We start from the raw sequence: 20,714 nt of genomic DNA on the forward strand, positions 1-20,714 counted from the left end.
TAGGAGGAAATTGAATGTGTACAGTGTCATCTTTAACAATTATTTATTGATCCTTGGAGAAATCGAAAACAAGCTTTCATTGAATAGAACAATGATAGAGTTTCAATGAACATTATAAGTGGCAAAGAGAGAATGGAGAATTTGCGTATAATTAAAATAGATTTTTTTTTTTGTTATTTTTAGAAATATCTAATTAGTGCATAAAAAAAAGGTATTCCTTTAAAAGAGTATCTAACAGAGGGATTAAGGTGTTGGTCAATCGTTAAACCAGATAGGACTTAGGGACAGCTGGGATCATTTTATTGGGTTAATAGGGAGGGGAGTAGAGGAATGTTAGTGGGAAATCCAGACTGCTCCGCCACTGCATCGAGAGAAAGGGAACGATTCATTTTTTGAGTAAAATAAAATTCACTTTAGCAATAATTAGTTTACTTTTTTTGAGCAAAATAAAAATCAGGAAAGATACAAATAGTTAAAGAATGGAATAAAAAAGGGCTTATAGCATATAAGGGCAACTTTGCGGTTTAATATCAATAAAAGTAATATATTTAAAAAAATTTCAAAAATTGGTTAACTTTTTAAAAATAATATCAATAAGGGGCAAAAACACTATTCATCATCTTCTTCTTCTTCTTCTTGCCATTTGTTCACCAGAACCGTTGTTCGTTTCCATCCGCTGCTTCCACCTCCGGCAATGTTGCCAGAAGTGGCCGGAGGTAGAGGTGGCAGTGGCGGCACTGGTGGTCATTCTTCTGCCCGCCGCTCCCACCACCTTTGTCTCCACCCATCTCCGGCAATGTTGTCGGAGGCTGAGGTGGCGGCATTGGACAGAGAAATCACCAGTGCCACCGCTGCCACCTCTGCCTCCGGCCCCCTCTGGCAATGTTGCTAGAGGCGGAGGTGGAGGTGGGCGGCGGTGGCAGACGGCAGCTCCGGTGAGCAAATAGCAAGAAGAAGAAGATGAACAATATTTTTTTCCTTTGTTGATAATATTTTTAAAAAGTTAATCTATTTTTGAAATTTTTTTAAATATATTACTTTTATTGATATTAAAACCCAAAAGTTGGCCTTATATATATGCTATTACCCAAAAAAAAAAGACTCCAAAGATCAGTGAAATCCCAACAATAAAAAAGTCAAAAACCCATAAAAAGAACTAGCATCCTCTATATTACTAGTTACCAAACTCAACTGACAATGGGTTCATTCAAGCATACCTGAAATTCCTCTCTTCTTCTTCTCTTTCTCCATTGGGTATTCCTATTTTGGCTTAGAAACTAGTGAAAATCCAAGCAACAAGTCTAGCAAAATGCCTGTCGGACATCGTAAAGAAGATAGAAACTCAATCTTAACTTTCCAGCTTGGGTGAAGCCATGAATGCATCATTGGGTTTGCAAAAGAGTCTCTCAGGAAAGTCATTGTGAGAGCAGAGTTTGATGAGTTCCCAGATGACAAATGCATGCATTGCACCGTGGGATTGGATTGGGGGTGGAATACATAAAGATTCCATGGTTGAAAACGTTTGGCCGTTGATCGCAGTAATGGTGAGGGGGAAGAATAAAGGAGTGAGAGACGAGTTACATAGAGAACGAAAGGGGAAAGAAACCACAGTTCTTCAAATTTTTCATATGATGGATTTTATTTTGAAAATTTAAGGAATAATAAAGGTTAAATTCAATATTTTATTTTTTTCATTAATATTGATCAATAATGTCAATCGACAGAAACGGTAGAAGTATTTTAGGACAATATGTAAATAATAATTAAGGGTAGAATTAGTTAATTAGTTAAACTACAAAGATAAATTAAAAAATGTGTCCAATCAATTTTGATCTAAACCAATTCAAGACAGACAAGAATTGGAACCAACCCAATTATTAATTGGGACAAAATGAAAGAACCAGAACTGACATAATTGGTCAGTTTGGTTTGGGCAATCGGGCAGAACTGACCCACTGAACTCAAATCCCATCCCCCAAATCCTTAACCCCCATTCCTAATACAGGTGAGATTTCATCCCAAGTCCTTACTACAAGCAACTGATAGCCATCTCCCAAACCCCATAAACCCTCTCCCCAACCCTGGACACTTGGACAATTCACCAATCAGCCATTTATTGGCAGAGACACCATTTGTCCTTTACGATATCTATTTACTTATTTTAGTGGGTGTTTAATTGGAGGAATGGATTTATCAATATCGTCTTAACAAACAAATGATAATTTTGAGGAATTTGAAAAATCATTTGTTTTTTTTTTTTTCAAGAAATTGTGTTTGGCGGAAATAATGCTGATAAAGCGATTTCTCACATGAAATTAATAAAAAAAAATGAAACTGTGGTATTCTTATAGACACGTCACTGCTGCCATGTAAGGAACCTGCCTTAAGTTGCACCCTACGGCCATGTCAAATATCAAATAAAAAATACCCTTTGATTCATAATTCATAATTCTTCACTCCAAACCACAGGAATCAGAATAATTGATTCCTCTATTAATTTTTGAGGAATTGACTTTTATAAATGGGATTTGTTACACGATTTAAAAACTCGGTTCATGCGATACATTATTTCAACCTTGGAAGCAACAAATTGATTTCTCCAAACCAAACATCCCTTTAATTGGCTAACGGTCAGGGGTGTGTCACCCTTTATCAAAAATGGACCATTTTCAATCTCCAAAAGACGTTGCCACCACATGTATCTTCCACTATTTGTTTATGTTTATCCTTGATTTTCAATTCCCACCGACAAAGCATTTCCTTAAATTTTTCTTTTCTTCCAATTTCTTTAGGGCATTTCCGGAGATTGGGCATTAGACGATTAGCCTTATTAGTTTAATAGCATCTTATATATATATATATATATATTTTAAGGGATGCCATTTGACGAAAGGGGAGATCACCCCTATCTCTTTAATAGATATATTAGTGGAGGAGCCCTGTTTTGTACAGCTGGAATGGAACCATTGACCTATTGACCTGGTTTCAAGCCAATGATTCGATTGTTCGGTTTGAACCAATGGCTCGTTTTGACAACAAAAATTATGAAACCGTTCTGACCACCGATTTTTTGGGTCAATAGTTCGACCGTCTAGTTCAAAGGGACGGCCTGTTAAGCAGTATCATACATGTGTGAGGTCCATTAAGCAGTATTATATGTGTTATGTCATACGAGTGTGTTACTCATATGACTTGAAAACGGAACCGTTATGGCCATCGATTTTTGGGTCGACGGTTCGACCGTCTGATTCAAATGGATGGCCCATTCAGACAACAAAAAAAAAGGCCAAAAACCATTGAACAGGTCAACGGGTCAACGGTTTGACCGCTCAGGTCAATGGGTCGTTGACCAATTCAACAAGTTTTTGCCAAGGACTGAGACTGGGGTAAAATGGAACCAGTTGCCTAGACAATTCCTAATTAAAAAAATAAAAAAAAAATGGCAGTTCGACCATCCAGTTAGAACGAATGACATGTTCTAGCATCAAAAGTTATAGGCAAAAAATTGAGTGCATGAGGTCCATTAAGTAGTATCATACGTGTTATGTCATTCGAGCGTGTGACTCATAACAATCCAAAAATAGAACCATTCTATCCACCGGTTTTTTGGTCGATGGTTCGATAGTCTGATTCAAGCGGACAGCCCGTTCTGACAACAAAAATTAAAAAAAAATCATCCAAAAACCATTAAACGTGTCGATGGTTCGGTTGCCCGGGTCAATGGGTCATTGACCAATTCAATGGTTTTTGGCTAGGGTCCAGGATTGGGATAAAATGGAACCGATTGCCTAGACGGTTCAAAATTAAAAAAAATAAAAAAATGGTCAAAACCATTGAATGGGTCAATGGGTCGACATTTTGACCGCCCAGGTCAATGGATCATTGATTGATTCAACGGTTTTTTGCCAGGGATCGAGATTGGGTTAAATGGAACCAGTTGCCCGGACGGTTCCTGGGCTAAAATGTCCGTCCATCTGGGTCAACAGTGGTTCAAAAACCATGGTTTTTTCTGCCTTTGGATTTTCACTACTCAAAGGTTTCTTCTAATGTTGGCTTTATTCAGTCATTGATCGATTCAACGATTTTTTTCTTGGGATCGGGATTGGGGTTAAGCGGAACCAGTTGCGTGGACGGTTCTTGGGCTAAAATTTCCCTCCATCTGGGTCAACGGTGGTTCAAAAACCATGGTTTTTTGTGCTTTTAGATTTTCACTATTCAAAGGTTTCTTCTGATGTTGGCTTTATTCAAGCATGTGCGGTATGTTCCTCTATTTTCATTTTCTGCTTTTGTTTGTGTGTGTGTGTGTGTTTGGTCTTCTTCTTCAAGATCCTCCAAAATGGTCTAGGGTTTATCACCATTTTATTTACAAAATGGTCTAGGGTTTATCACCATTTTATTTACAAAATGGTCTAGGGTCTTTTTGTTATGGACACACGCGAACATAGGCAGCAGCACGCACAACAGCGCGCACCAGCAAACAGTAGCACGCACGGCAACACGCACAGCAGTACGCACAGCAGCGCGTGCTACCACGCATAGTAGCACGAACAACAATGCGCGCCGCCCGACAGCAGCACTTAGGAGCCGCGCACGCACCATCCGGCAGTAGCAGAGAAGGGCCGACACGACAGCTCAGCAGGTGGGTCCACACTTATCTTGCCACAACAGCTCTGCTCGCCAGGTCACCGCCAGCTACATCATTCCTCATCCCTTATCCTTATCTTATCTTATCTTCTTAAGTAAGAGTTGTATTAGCATTAGGAGTAGGTAAATAGAAGTTTGAGTTTGAGTTGGATTACCCTAGCCTAGCTGAATCCAACAAGAAATTTCCTTCTATAATCTCCTATTTAAGGAGCTACGAGTTGAAGTAAAGGCATTCAGTTTTTCGACCAAGAAAGGTGTAAGGAGAGTTCAGGTGATCTCTTGGACAAATCACCCACCCGACTGCCACAATAGGGTATGTACGCAAGGGGAAGAGCAAGGGAAGGTAGGACTCTCTCCCGGTGGACCGACCCGTGACGAGATCCTATGCCCGGGCCCATAACATTATGGTATCAGAGCCTACCGTCATGGGGGAACAGGAGCCGCTGTCTTGCAGGGTCCACAAACTGGAACACAAGCTTGCAGAGACCAGCATGGAGGTTTGTGAGGTCAGGGACGATGTCCGGGAGCTTAGACGCTTGCTGGAGACGTTCTTATCCAATAAAGAAAGAAATTCAGAAGGAACCACCACCAACAACAGCCGCAGGCCGGACTGGGCAGAAACGTCCAGTGAACATCAGATCGCTGCCCCAGCCACCGCTGTTATCCCCAAATATAGTTGACTAGAGTTCCCGTCCTACAACGGCATTGGCGACCCACTGGGATGGTTGTATCGCTGCAAGTAGTTCTTTCACAACTAGCGCACCAATAACAAAGACAAGGTCAGTCTGGCCACCTTCCACCTCACAGAAGAGGCACAACTCTGGTTCTACTGTCTAGAACAAGAAGAACCCGAGCTTGGCTGGGAACAATTTAAATCCTATTGCCTTCTCCGGTTTGGCCCCCCACTGATAAGTAATCCACTGGGCGAATTAATCAACCTCAAACAAACTGGAACTGTGGCGGATTATCAACAACAGTTCCAAACCCTTCTCGCCAGAGCAGTCTCGGTACGCCCAGACCAGCAAGTTGACATGTTTACTGCGAGATAGTGGAACCCCTAAGAGTGGACGTCGAGATGCAATGCCCTCCTAATCTAGTCACATCGATAAATCTCGCACGTGCCTTCAAAAAGAAGATGCATGTTATGGGCCCGGGTGTAGGATCTCGTCACGGGTCGGTCCACGGGGAGAACCTCTTGCTTCCCCTTGCGTCTTCCCTTGCATGCAGACTCTATTGTGGAAAACCGAATGGGTGATTTGTCCAAGAGACCACCCGAACTCTCCTCACTCTTCTCTTGACTAGAAACTGAATACTTTATTCCCAAATCACAGCTCCTTAAATAGGAGATTACAAGAGGAGACTCCTTACTCCATTCGACTAAGCTAGGACAATCCAACTTTAAATCAAACTCCTACTTCTAACAGACTTCTAACAGAACTCAGTTCTTATCTCTAATAGATAAGAACAGAACTAGATAAGTAAGAATAGAACTCCTACTTCTAACATACTTCTAACAGAACTCAGTTCCTATCTCTAATAGATAGGTAAGAACAAAACTAGATAAGTAAGAATAGAACTGGAATAAGTAAACTATTGGCGAGCTGGCAAGAAGAGCTGACGTGGTAAGATAAGTTGTTGTGTGGGTCACCCCCTGCTACTGCTGCCGGCGGTGATAATTCTTCCCAAGAATGCATCCACAACAATGCAGCTCTCCCACGGGAACCTCAGTGTAGGATGGCCGACATCAACATGGACACCTTCCAAGACAACAGGAGTGCCTCCCTCTTTGATCACCAGCAAAGAACAAAGGCTTCCTACGGGTAACCCCTCCAGACCAGCATTAAGCATAAGAAGTAGCAGGACTGCACCCCCCATTAGGCCACTGACTCGAGCTGAGATGGCGGAACGACGCGCAAGGGGGCAGTGCTTCAACTGTGATGATCTATACTCCGTCGGGCACAAATGCAAGAAGTTGTTCTACCTTTTGGTAGAGGAGCCCGAAGAGGACGAGGACAAACTTGCAACATCAGAACCAGAAATCTCCCTCCACGCCATCACGAGAATCAAAACTTCCCAAACCATTCAACTGTGGGCGTTGATAGCAGGACAGTCAGTCCGTATTCTAGTAGACTCCAGAAGCACTCACAACTTCGTCAGTGAACAAGCTGCCCACCAGTTAAATTTACCCATAGAAATCTGACTGCAGTTACAGGTAGCCATGGCCAACGGGGAAAGAGTTCATAGCACCGGTATCTGCAAGGACACTGAAATTCAGGTCGGATCAGAGCCCTTCCATGCTGATTTGTTCGTACTCTCCTTAGACGAATTTGACATCGTCTTAGGGGTCAAGTGGCCGATCACGTTAGGGACCATCTTTTGGGATTTCAGCGCCCTGACAATGATCTTTCACCTGGATGGGAAACCAGTTACATGGCGGGGAACCAAAATAAGAACAAAGGTGCGGCTGCATACACTCCAGGGAGAGGTCTCACGTGCAACGGATATGGAAAGGCTCCTTACGGATTTCTCTACAGTATTCAAGGAGCCCAAGGGGCTTCCCCCTCCCAGAGACTGTGACCACCAAATCCCTCTGATGACTAGATCAGATCCCGTTGTTGCCAGACCCTACTGCTACCCACATCGGCAGAAAGATGAAATAGAGAGGTAGTGCACAGATATGTTACAGCAAGGGATCATCCGCCCCAGCCGCTCCCCCTTCTCCTCTCCAATTCTTTTGGTAGCCAAGCAAGACGGGACTTGGAGATTCTATGTAGACTACAGGGAGCTTAACAGCCGGATGATCAAGGATAAGTTTCCTATCCCCATAGTAGAAGAACTGTTGGACGAGCTCCATGGCGCGCAGTATTTCTCCAAACTAGACCTCCGATCAGGATACTTCTAGGTCCGAATGACTCCAGAAGATATAGAGAAAATGGCCTTCAAAACACATCATGGCCACTTTGAATTTCTGGTCATGCCTTTCGGTCTTAGCAACGCTCCCTCCACATTCCAGGCCTTGATGAATGAGGTGTTTCAATCCCATCTCCGTAGATTTGTCTTGGTATTTTTCAACGACATCCTAGTCTATAGAAAATCGTGGGTAGAGCACGTGCAGCATCTACGGATCGTTCTTGAACTCCTACAACAACATCAACTCTTCCTCAAGCGATCAAAATGCTCCTTTGGGGAACGCAGGGTCCTTCACTTAGGACATGTGATCAGCGGTCAAGGGGTCACTATGGATGACTCCAAGATTCAGGCCATCAAGGAATGGCCCAAGCCGCAATCCACCAAGGCTCTCCGCGGTTTCCTAGGGCTGACAGGCTATTACCGCAAGTTCGTTCACAATTACGGACTGCTGGCAACCCCACTAACAAATCTGCTCAAGAAAAACGCCTTCCTCTGGGACAGTACAACTGATGCAGCCTTTGTAAAATTAAGGGAAGCCCCCTCATCCACACCGGTTCTACAACTGCCAAATTTTGATCTTGAGTTCACAGTGGAGTGCGATGCATCCGTCACCGGCATAGGCACCATACTGCAGCAGCAAGGGCATCCAATTGCCTTCTTTAGCCGCAAGCTGGCCGACCGCCACCTTAAGTTGCCCGCCTACGAACGTGAACTTATTGGACTAGCTAAGACAGTGCAGCACTGGAGGTTGTATTTGTGGGGAAGAACCTTCATAGTCAAGATGGACCACTACAGCCTCAAGTATCTGCTAGAACAATGGATCACCACCTTGTCGCTGCAACATTGGGTCAGCAAACTTCTTGGGTTCGACTTTCGGATAGACTACAAGGCAGGGGCCTTGAACCGTGCCATAGATGCCTTGTCCCACCGAGAAGAAGACATGCTCCTCCATGCACACTCACAGCCCCGTGCCTCCCTGCTGGAAGGCATTCGGAACGAAATGCCACAATCACCTAAATGGAACGATCTGATCAAGAGAATACAAGCCGACATGACCAACCCAAATTGGTCCGTGCACGATGGCTTGGCACTATACAAGGGGTGAATTTACCTCTCTGCTGACTGCCCCTTAATTCCCTCCATTATCTCCAGCATACACAATGCCACACATGAGGGTATCCAGAAAACACTACACCGCATCTATGCGGATTTCCACTGGCATGGTATGAAGACTTCGGTACGGGACTTCATCTAGAGTTGCTCGACGTGCCAGCAGCAGAAGTGGGAAAACTTGCACCCGACAGGCCTTCTCCAACCTCTCTCACTCCCCACTTAGAACTGGGCAAATATTTCCATGGACTTCATTGAAGGACTCCCCAAGGTTGGAGGGAAATCAGTGATATTTGTGGTGGTGGACCGCTTCTCCAAGTATGCTCACTTCCTTCCCTTATCTCACCCCTACAACGCAGTTTCAGTTACCCACACCTTCTTCGCCCACATCTTCTGATTACATGGGCTACCCGAATCCATTGTAAGCGACAGGGACCCGATCTTTACTTGCACTTTCTGGAAGGAGCCCTTCCGACTGCAGGGAACATACCTGGCCTTCTCCTCTGCTTACCATCCACAGACTGACGGCCAAACGGAGGTGGTGAACCGAACAATAGAGATGTACCTCCGCTGCCTCGTGGGAGACTGGCCCAGATGTTGGGTGGAGTGCCTCCCGTGAGTCGAATATTGTTACAACACGTCCTACCACTCCTCCCTTGGCATGACTCCCTTCCGGGTGGTGTATGGTCGAGACCCTCCCCGTCTTTTATCTTACGAACCCGGTTCCACACGGTTGGAAAAAGTGGATCGCAGCCTCCAAGATCGCGATGCCCTCCTGGCCGAAATCTCCTTACGCTTGCAGCAGGCACAAGCGCGCATGAAGCACGCCTACAATCAGCACCACCATGAAGTCACCTTCGAGTCGGGACAGTTCGTTTGGCTGAAGCTCCAACCCTACCGGAAGCTCTCCCTCAGGCGTCGAGTTCCCCCAAAGCTAGCCCCCAAGTTCTACGGGCCTTTCAAGGTTCTACGGTAGATCAGGAAAGTTGCCTCTCAATTCGAGCGACCGGAGCACAGCAGAATCCATTACACCTTCCATATGTCCCTACTGAAGCCTTTTACAGGGACTCCCCTGATCAAAGTGCCTTCCCTACCCCCTCTAAAGGACGGCAGGACCATCCTCCAACCTCGAGCTCTTGTCTGGTCATGCGTCAATCAGGGTACCCTCAAGGTACTAGTGGAATGGGACGAACTACCATCAATTGAGGCCACCTGGATTCCCTGGATCGATCTTCACAATGCCTACCCAGATCTCGAGATTGAGGACAAGCTCATTGTCCAGGAGGGGTGTGATGTTATGGACGCACGCGAACATAGGCAGCGGCACGTACAACAGCGCGTACCACCACGCACAGCAGTGCACGCCGCCTGACAATAGCACTTAGGAGCCATGCACGCACCATCCTACAACAGCAGAGAGGGGCCCACACGATAGCTCAGCAGGACGGGTCCACACTTATCTTGCCACAACAACTCTGCTCGCCAGGTCACCGCCAGCTACATCATTCCTCATCCCTTATCCTTATCTTATCTTATCTTCTTAAGTAAGAGTTGTATTACCATTAGGAGTAGGTAATTAGGAGTTTGAGTTTGAGTTGGATTACCCTAGACTAGCTGAATCCAACAAGGAATCCCCTTCTGTAATCTCCTATTTAAGGAGCTACGAGTTGAAGTAAAGGCATTCAGTTTTTCGACCAAGAAAGGTGTAAGGAGAGTTCGGGTGATCTCTTGGACAAATCACCCACCCGGCTGCCACAATAGGGTCTGTACGCAAGGGGAAGAGCAAGGGAAGGCAAGACTCTCTCCCGGTGGACCGACCCGTGACCAGATCCTACGCCCGGGCCCATAACATTTTTCTTCCCTTTTTTGTGTTTGGTCTTTCTTTGATTGAATGTATGTTTAGCTCTGCCTTAAAGCAGAACTTTGGACTCGATTTTCTGATTTTCTTTCCTTGGTTTTTCCAATTTGGTGGATTTACCTGCCAATTTTTTCTATGTTTAAGGTCACTTTGGATTTATCTTTCAAGGTTTTGGAATCCCTTGAAATGTCCACCCTTCCCATGATTATGACTGCAAAATTATTTCGTCTAATTATTAACATCTATAAAAAAACCCGAAAATGAAACTGTTTTGACCACCAGTTTTCAGGTTGATGGTTTGACCTTTTGCTTCGAATGGATGGCCCATTCTGATAACAAAAATTAAAAAATAAATAAAAAATAAAAATGGCCAAAAACTGTTGAACGGATCAACCGCCCGGTTCAATGGGTCATTGACTAATTCAACAATTTTTTGCCCCGGATCAGATTTGGGGTAAAATGGAACCAATTTCCTAAACGATTCTTAGGCCGAATGGTACTACTATTCAGGTCAACTAGGAGTTACTTGATATAAAACAAAAATAGAAAACTTAGAACTATCATTGTATGATCATATTATTTTATATAAAATGCTTTGCTGAAGCAACATTTAAAAAACAATCACATGATCATTTATTTATTTTTAATTCTTCATATAAATTTCAAAGACTTAGGTACTTAGAATTCTTATTAAAAAAACCATCGTGTTTTTTAATGTAACAAATAGCTGTATTGAATTCCATTTCAGCCCCTGCACCCCTCCGCTAATTTTAATGGTTCAGCTATTTTATCAACTTAACTTATCTTTTTTCTTACCTCGATCACTAGTCACCGAGCTACTTATATTTATTAAGTCGATTGCCAATGTTTAACATTTCCTTTAGACGGTTAGCCATGTGATTGAAAGTAAGACATCCACCTAATAAACATTTGCGTATATATATGGCCAACTTCTTCCCGTTCTTGGTCATTATTGTTCCGTAATCAATTTGTCATCAAACACCTACTACAAAAGTCTCAATTCTGTGATCTCATTTCTGCTCCCATAACCAGAAACTAATGGCAGATCAACCTCCATTTACAGTCCCCAACGTCAGCCCTTATGACTTTCTCCAGATCGTCCCCAACTCCGACGGTATCCTCACCAGACTCATCTCCTTCCCCACCGTCTCTGCAGCAGCTGACCACCAATCCGATTCTGCAGTCCTCACCAAAGACATCCCCCTCAGTACTACCAATAAAACTTGGCTCCGCATATACCGGCCTCGTCGATTACCTCCATCCTTCTCCTCTTCCTCCGGCAAGCTCCCTCTTATAGTTTACTACCATGGAGGTGGCTTCATCATCGGCGCTGCAGCCTGGAATATATTTCACGACTTCTGCTCAAATTTGGCTGCCGAACTGCCTGCCTTGGTTATCTCGGTTGAATACCGTTTGGCTCCGGAGCACCGCCTCCCTGCGGCCTACGAAGATGCCGTTGAAGTGTTGCACTTTATCAAGAACCAGCTAGAGTTATTGAACGAGAAAAGTGAGCAAGAGGAGTGGTTGAGAGAGTTGGGTGATTGTTCGCAGTGTTTTCTCATGGGCAGCAGCGCAGGAGGTAATATCGCCTACCATGCAGGATTACGTGCGCTAGCGATGGCGCATGATCTTGAGCCCCTCAAGATCACTGGGCTTATTTTGCATCAGCCTTTCTTTGGTGGGTCACAGAGGACGGAATCAGAATCGAAATTGGCCAATAATCCATTCTTGCCGTTGTCAGTGACGGATGTGATGTGGGAATTGTCGTTGCCGGTCGGATCTGATCGTGATCATGTTTATTCCAACCCCATGACGACCGGCAGCCTTACCCATCAGATTGGATTGCTTGGGCGATGCTTGGTGACGGGTTGCAGTGGAGACCTGCTGATCAGCCGACAGATGGAGTTTGTGAAGATGCTAGAAGAAGAGGGTGTCACCGTGGTGAGTTGGTTTCAGGAGGGAGGTTATCATGGAGTGGAAATCATGGAGCCCATGAAGTCTCCGGCCTTAACGACGGTCATTAGAGAATTCATTTTCCGGTCTTCTCTATAACTTGATTGCTTCACTTGTTGTTGATGTGATGTGTGTTACTTTGTATACTTTTGCTTAATCATGCATCCTGAAATCTTAACAAATAATTACCTTGGGCCCGGTGGCTTTACTTTGCTTTTTCATTCCTCTTCCTTTATTGGCTTCTTTTTTTTTATGTAAAAAATACCTAATAAACATATGCATTACCATTACCATTTAATTTTTATTATCTCTTTCTCCGTCTTTATGGTTTACTATTTTATAATTATTATGATTTCATGATCAATCTGATTCGGCATACCTACCTTTCCAAATGACGAAATACATAGTTTTTGAAAAATAATGAAAACAGAGATTAAAATACATAATAATGAACCGACCGGCCGGCGACCACCCATCCGGGATCTGTATATGGTTCTACTGTCTACCACCCTAGCTAGTGATCACAAAGATTGGGGTTGATACTGATGATACACCATTTGATTTGTCCAAAGGGTGTATTAGTACTCTCTCAGGGAAGAAAACAGACGTTGGAGTTGCAGAGTGGAAATCAACATCGGATAATGAGGCCTATCCTAGAGTTTGTGCCATAAAAAGTGACAAAACTATATGACCAAGGAAAGAATTTCCACCCCTTTTGCACAAACAAAAGGAGCTTTAAGACTTTGAACAATATTAGCTTAGCTTTTCTTCCTCAAATTAAATTAAAAGATGGATTCATAGAGTTACTAATTAACATCAATTAATCTTGTGGCGGAAGGTAAGATAATTGCCAAGTTTCCAATCATAGGCTTTTCTTGATGTGAAAATAATTGATTGGATGATCAACAGCTAGTCCCCTGAGATGGATTTCTTTGAAACAGAATTTGTTCAAAATCAAGTATCAATTTGATAATGTGCTCTCCCCTTTTAACGACATGGAATTCTTTGGCACAGAATTTGCTCAACATCAAGCATCCAAGTGATGATGTAACGTCCCCTCTCTAGAGGAAAAATGTAGAATTTCATATATTGAACTTGGGCGGGTACCAAAATGGGCTTTTTGATCATTCAACCCCTCGAATTTGATAAATAACCACATCATAAGTTTATACGGCATCATAGTCAAAGCCCATTGAACTTCAATGCAATAATTAACAATGGGATAAATCTATGATGCCGAAAGGTATGACAGCATGAGAGCTTTGATCAATCAATTCATTGGAGATGACTTTGGCCACGGCACCAAAGAAATTGAGGAAACAACGTGAGTACGTCGTTAATAAAAGATTATTGTTTCTAACAATTGAGTAATTCTACTCTTGTTGCGTCCGTTAATGTATCCATATATACGTGACATATAAAATTTATTACCTTTCATCCCTCTCCTGCAAGCTAGGTAATCTCTTCTATATATCTCATGGCTCGTCTTGCCCCCCCAACCCAATCTAAAGGGAACGAAAACAATGGGTAATGCCGCTACTGTATCTCATGGCTCGTCTGCTCTTTGCTCACAAACCCAAACCCCTATATTACCGCCCATCTTCTCTTTGCTACCCGATGCCTTCAATCTTCTTGAATTCCAATAAAAGTAGTACCACACTCCATAAGTTCAGTTCAATGCAACTGCTCTGTGCTCTACAAATTATTTCCTGTTATTCCTGAAAATCCCAAACAATGTATTCTCCAATGTTTGCAAAACCGGACCATATGGTTAGATTGAAAAAAACGGGAGTTGATTGGTTCTCTTTAACCTTAAATCGCTTTTTGACAAAAAACCATTGATTTGATCAGTAAACTATTGACTTGGATGATTGGACCATCGAACCATTCGGACCGGACAGTCATACTGTTCAACTTGAAAACCGAACCCAGATCAATTCCTTGTCCAGTCCAATTTTAAAAGCCTTGGTATTTCCCAATTCCCAATCGAAACATTTTCAACCTATAAAAAATATGATAAAATTTTTAAACCACAACCGAATTAGCGATGAAGTCTTGACCTTTTGAATTCTTAACCAAACTTACAATTCAAAACTTAACAAGTTCAACAAATAATGGCCTTATTACATTTATCTGCATCCAAAAATTCCTTCTTTCTTCATCCATTAATTTACATGGTTGCTCCTGTACTTTGAGCTCCTCTTTCCAGCTTTACAAGGCAGCATTTTGCTAATATTCTCTTTGGCCACTTCCTAGCCAATAACCAAAGATATGGTCCGTAAAAAAATCAAATCAACAAAGCAACATAGTCAATAACCAAAGGTATGGTCCGTAAAAACCAGAAACCATGAAATAAGGATCATTCAAAATAACATTAGGACATGGGGAGAACGGGTTTCGGTCTGAGAGCAGAATTGAAGGAGTGTGTTCGTGTCATTGGGGAGCAAAGAAGCAGTAGAAGCAAACAATGGATGCAGGAGGGAGACTGTAGACCGAAAGCACTGACTTGATGTTCATTCTACCTAGGAACCACCAATCTAACTTATGGCTGTCCGAATTGTGAAGCACGCCATGGAAATCATCCATCTTCTCACATACCAAAACCTTTTTAAGTGATTGTTGATGATGTGATAAACAATGGGCCAGGAGAAGATGCAACTCAATGTGTCATCTCCCTCACTTGCCACACAATAGCTCGACTCCAATTACCAATACCAACACCCCATGCTGGACACAGCTACGCAAAGCATTCTTGTGCGAGAGGATAGAATGAATGGGGCGGGAAACCACGCTTTTGAATCCTGGTGTGCATCGTAGAGGTGAAATCGCTCTGGGCCTTGACATCGAACAAAGATCCTAGACGTTCCAAAAGATCCTCAAGAACGGCTTCATTACTGTTCTTCAAATTTTTTATCGGTTTTATTTTGAAATTTTGAGAAATAGTGGAGGGTAAATAAAACATTTTGTTATTTGTTAGCACCCAAGGACTACGTCAATTATAATACTTTTAGACAATATGTAAACATTAAGGATACAATTTGTCAATTAGCTAAACAATTGGTGTAATTTAAGATATTTGCCCTAAATTAAATAGTGGGGTATGTGACTAGTTAAAAACTTTTTGGTACTTTTATCATTTTTATGTTTGTTGACTAGAGTTCCCTTCATAGTCAATTCACTTAGCATTTTGTTTAGGCTATGTTTGGTTTTATAGAAAATAATAGAGCATAGAAAGTCGAGGGAAAGTTCTTAACTTGTAATGATGAATAGGCTAAGGAATTTTCCTCAACTTTCTATTTCTCTTTTATTTGCTATCATCTAGAAAATAAGAGAAAATAGAAAGTTGACGGAAAGTTCTTAACTTGTAATGAAAGATTGGTTAGGCTGTCTAGCTTTATCGAAAACTAGCGAAGACCCGTGCGATGCATGTGATTTGTTAAGTTAAAGATAAACAATAGAAACATATGAGATTATACATAGGGATGTCAATGGGTTGGGTATGACACTTGGGATTTCCTACTCACTTTTGCTACCCACTCTCTACCCATCATGAATTGGAGGAACACATTTCTATTATGAAACGAGAGGTGTGGCTACAATTCATGACGAGTAGAGAGTGAGTAGGAAATCTGGGCTCGGGTACGGCATGGGTTTGCCTCAATCCTAACCCGTCCCTCCAGCACTCCAACCTGAACCTGACTAAACCCAGCTTAAAAATACATGATTCCCAAACTTGACCCGACCCTATAGGGTTTAACCCAGTTCCGACCGAACTTAACTTGTATAGTTTTAAAATGTATTTTTTTAACACATTTTGAAGACCCTAAATACTTTAAATAAGGAAATTCTTTTATAGATCCTAAGGTATTATTTTTTCCATTTAAAAAAAGAAGAAAATCAAATCAACATATAAATAAACTATAAACTTTAAGCCTATAGCGTTAGAAGTCAAAGAATTGCGATAATACTTGATATATATGTGATGAAGGGAGATTTGGCCCGACCTTATAATCACTCAACACATCGCAAAAGCAACAGCTCGGCATAACAGCTCGCCAAGGCGCGAGCTCTGAAGGGAGGAACCAGCGGTCCGAACTCTCTGCAAGGACCCCAAACTCCCAGTACGGAGCCCGAGCTCTCCCTAAGGCCCCGAGCCTTATGAACACAAAAGGCAACAACCCGAACTAGCCTGCCCCATGGCAGTTCGATCCACACCTCTCTCCGAACTCAAGACTTCGCCTCGCACACCACTTCAGCACTTCACCCAGGACACCGAATTGAACAAACCATACCTAACACCGAAGGAGTCCGTATCCAGGAGCGGCGCACCTGATTAATTTGGGATCTGACGCTTGACAGCTGCATTCCAACGACCACTTGCCACCGCCACCTGACCCCGTTATCTCCAGTTACAGAGACGGCTCCGACAAGGAGCAGTGGCGGTTCTGTCCCAGCAGAGGGGATGACACTCATACTAGCAGAAGCACAGAAGTAATCATACCCGACCTGAAAGAAGCCTCGGAGTGAGTGCGTGAGGTGGTTATAAAAGGCTCTCTGCGCCCCCAAGAACAAGGTATGTGAACTTTGCGCCATCCGGTTTTATCTTGCCTTCAAGAGAATACTAACTTGAGCTTCGGAGCAATCTCACCGGATTCCTCCCCAGAGATTCCTCATCTTCTCCGTTTCAGGTTCCCTGTTGCTCCAGTCGGAGGCAAGGTTGTTGACAGTTAAGACCAGCCAGATTGCACACCATCAATTGGTGTCATCTATGGGAAATACGCTTCTAAAAGCCTCCCTCTAAAACTCTCATAACCTCCTCTTCTTTCAAAAACTCCAACACTCATGGCTTCTTCCAGCAATGCCGGACGTGGCACAGAGAGGAACACCACCGGGGAACAACTCCAACTCCCCGTGGTGTGCATCGGACAATTCACCATCCCCCTTCCGGTGGATGGGATCCCCAGCTTGAATGCACCACAAATAGCGGCGCCCTTAAACCTTCCTGCCATGAATGTCCCTCTTCCACTCCCTATCGAAACAACTTTTGCTGAACCAATTGTTGTCCCCCTGGCAACCCACCAGAACCAGTTTGACGACTTGATGCAATGCATGCGGGCAATGCAAGCCCAAATGCAACAATTCCAGCAGCATCAACTCCAGCAACACCAAGTACTACACCATCTCTCTCAACATCACTATCAGCGGCAGTTCCCCCAACTACCCCTGAACCAGTCACTGCTTCCACCTCGGCACCCTGCTCCAAAGCCGGTTAAGGCCTCCCCTCAGGGTGGACGCCCTCGCCAAGGAGAAGCCTCCCAACTCTAGAACCCCCCTAATAGACAGGCCTCATCCCCAGGCCAAAGGGAAAGGAAAATCACCCCGGCCTCGTAGCTCGTAGGTGGGTCGGGAACCTCGCCCGCAAAGTTAGCACCTCGGCATTCCAGGGCTGAGTTCCCGCTCACAGAGAACCGATTCAACGCCCTAGCAACAGACTACCAATCTGGGCCCATCGAGCTCGGCAACACAGAGGCCAACAGCGCCAATACCAGGCCCGATCAACAATGAAGGCGCCGACGAAGTCACCGAACTGCCACCCGTGTCCTGCCCGAGCTCAGAGGTAAGGAAGAACGAGCTCGGACGAGGTAAAAGCTGCCCCAATTCTCTCAGTTCCTTCCCCCCTTGCATCAGAACTCCTGGCAGTCCCCATGCCCAAAGACTTCAAGCTCCCACCTTTGGACAAGTATGATGGGTCCTTTGACCCCAAAAACCACGTCGATGCTTTCCAGTCCCAAAGGCACCTCGCTAGAGCCAGTGAATCATGCATGTGTGTGGCCTTCACCACCACCTTCAGGGGGGTGGCCCGCACTTGGTACAGGAACCTAGCCCCCTGGTCAATAAGAAGCTGGACCCAGTTCGTGCAGGTTTTCACTGCACACTTCATTACCAGCAAGTGGTGCCCCAAAACCGAGGAAAGCATCTTCGGAGTAGTCTAGAGAGAAGGAGAATCCATCCGGGGCTACATCAAGCAATTCAATGAAGCGTGCTTGCAGATACCGCGATTAGACCCCGTGGTACAACTCACGGCGGCCAAGAGAGGAGTAACGCACAAGGAGTTCAAATGGCACATGGTAGCCAGCCAGCCCGCGACCGCGACCGAATTCTTCAAACTCGCGGACAAGTTCATGAGAACAGAGGAAGAGATCAACAAAAGGACCGAAGGCGGGGTCGAGAAAAGGAAAAGAGAAGGTGAGTCCTCCAACCCAGGCGATAGAAGAAACCCGGCCCGGGAGGCGAAGCCAAGCCAGCCGTCTCGAGCTCCCTTAGCAGTTCGGATGGATTACATGTCGTTAAAGGCGAGGTGGACCGAGATCTTGATGACGATCAAAGATGCCCCATACGTAAAATGGCCACCTTGCCTACGGGGGAATCCAAACGAGAGAAATAAAAATATGTACTATAGTTTTCATAGAGATCACGGTCATAGTACTGAATAGTGTAATAATCTCCAAGACGAGATAGAGGGACTCATCCATCGCGGATACTTGAGAAGTTTTGTACAACATAATAATAATAATAATAAGGCAGGTCGGAAAGGGGAGCACGGAAAGGATGCCCCCGAGTCCAGCAGCAGACTAGCCGAAGCGTTGCAACACCAGCCTCCGAAAGAGAGGCCAGTTCGGGGAACCATCCATGTGATAGTGGGAGGTTCGGTAGTAGCAGGGTGTACTTCGGCTGCAGCCCGGACGTCACTTTACGAGGCAGCCCGAGAAGAACAGAACCTTCTAAAGAGGCTGAAGACAGAAGAACCGATCTTCTTCACGGAAGATGATGCGCGAGGTGTCCACTACCCCATGATGATGTGCTTGTCATAAAACTAAGGATCAACGACTTCGAAGTCAAGCACGTACTTGTGGATTCAGGTAGTTTGGCGGACATCCTCTTCAAGTCGGCATTTGACCAGCTACAGTTGCAGAGAAGCGAGCTGAAGCCCGCAAACACTCCTTTGGTGGGCTTCAGTGGAGAGGAAGTCAGACCCCTCGGGAAGATAACAGTACCTGTGGAAGTCAGCACATGGCCTTGCGCGGTCAGACTCAATCACGTTTCCTGGTGGTCGCGACCCCCTCCCCATACAATGCCATAATAGGGCGGCCAATTACGCATATTCTGTGGGCAGTCTCCACCTACTATCTGGCAATGAAGTTCCCCACAGACTTCGGTGTGGGGGTAGCGCAGGGCGACCAGCTTGAGTCCCGCAAGTGTTATGTTGCCGCTCTGAAGCGAAAAACCAAGGCGGCTGACAACCTTGAGCTGGAGCGGCCTATGGAGCAAGGCAAGGAACGAGCTTCGCCCACAGAGGAAACGGTCGCGATCCTGACCTCGGCTACGGTTCCGACTCGATCGCTACAGATCGGTGCTTCCATCAAGGAGCCTCTACGAACCGAACTTCTGAGTTTCTTACTTCCAAATTTAGATATTTTTGCATGGTCCGTGGCCGATTTGCTCGGTATTGACCCCGGCCTTATAACTCACAAACTTAACACCGACTCTGTAGTCAAACCCATTAGACAGAAGAAACGCAACTTATCCCCGGAGCGCTGGAGGGCGGTCAACGAGGAATTCGAAAAGCTCCTCGCACCGGACTTCATAAGGGAAGTTCATTACCCGAGCTGGGTAGCCAACCCAGTACTGGTGAAAAAGGCAAACGACAAGTGGCGCATGTGCGTCGACTACACCAACCTGAATCGAGCTTGCCCAAAAGACTGCTTCCCCCTCCCCAGAATCGACCGCCTAGTGGATGCGACCTCGACACATGAGTTGCTAAGCTTCTTGGACGCCTACTCAGGCTACAACCAAATCAGGATGGACCAGTTCGATGAGGAAAAAACCAGCTTCATAACCGAGTTTGGCCTATACTGCTACAAGGTCATGCCCTTCGGACTGAAGAATGCTAGGGCGACCTTCCAAAGACTTGTAAATAAGCTGTTTCGACCCTTAATTGGCACGAAAATAGAATGTTATGTAGACGACATGGTCGTCAAGACGTAGTTCTCACAGGAATTAATACAAGACTTAGATTCTGTCTTCCAAATTCTGCGTCAATTTATCATGAAACTGAACCCCAACAAATGTGTATTCGGTGTCACCTCGGGTAAGTTCCTAGGGTACATTGTCAACCGGCGCGGTATTGAGGCCAACCTGGACAAGATAAAGGCCATCC

At 44.6% G+C, this 20,714-nt stretch overlaps 1 protein-coding gene across 1 annotated transcript; it reads left to right on the top strand.

Moving 5' to 3' along the window:
- Nucleotides 1-11,409: 11,409 nt before the first annotated feature.
- LOC148847899 (3-O-acetylpapaveroxine carboxylesterase CXE2-like) lies at nucleotides 11,410-12,803 on the top strand. Its single transcript, XM_088948127.1, has one exon. It carries the CDS (start codon nucleotides 11,582-11,584, stop codon nucleotides 12,593-12,595), a length of 1,014 nt encoding a protein of 337 aa, XP_088804253.1. The 5' UTR covers nucleotides 11,410-11,581; the 3' UTR covers nucleotides 12,596-12,803.
- The last annotated feature ends 7,911 nt before the right edge of the window (nucleotides 12,804-20,714 follow it).

The sequence above is a fragment of the Nelumbo lutea genome, chromosome 6, assembly GCF_056320005.1.
Source record: "Nelumbo lutea isolate HS-2025 chromosome 6, American lotus-T2T, whole genome shotgun sequence".
NCBI lineage: Eukaryota > Viridiplantae > Streptophyta > Magnoliopsida > Proteales > Nelumbonaceae > Nelumbo > Nelumbo lutea.

Coding starts and splice junctions, on each gene's coding strand:
- LOC148847899 (XM_088948127.1), top strand. CDS start 11,582: ATGGCAGATCAACCTCCATTTACAGTCCCCAACGTCAGCCCTTATGAC.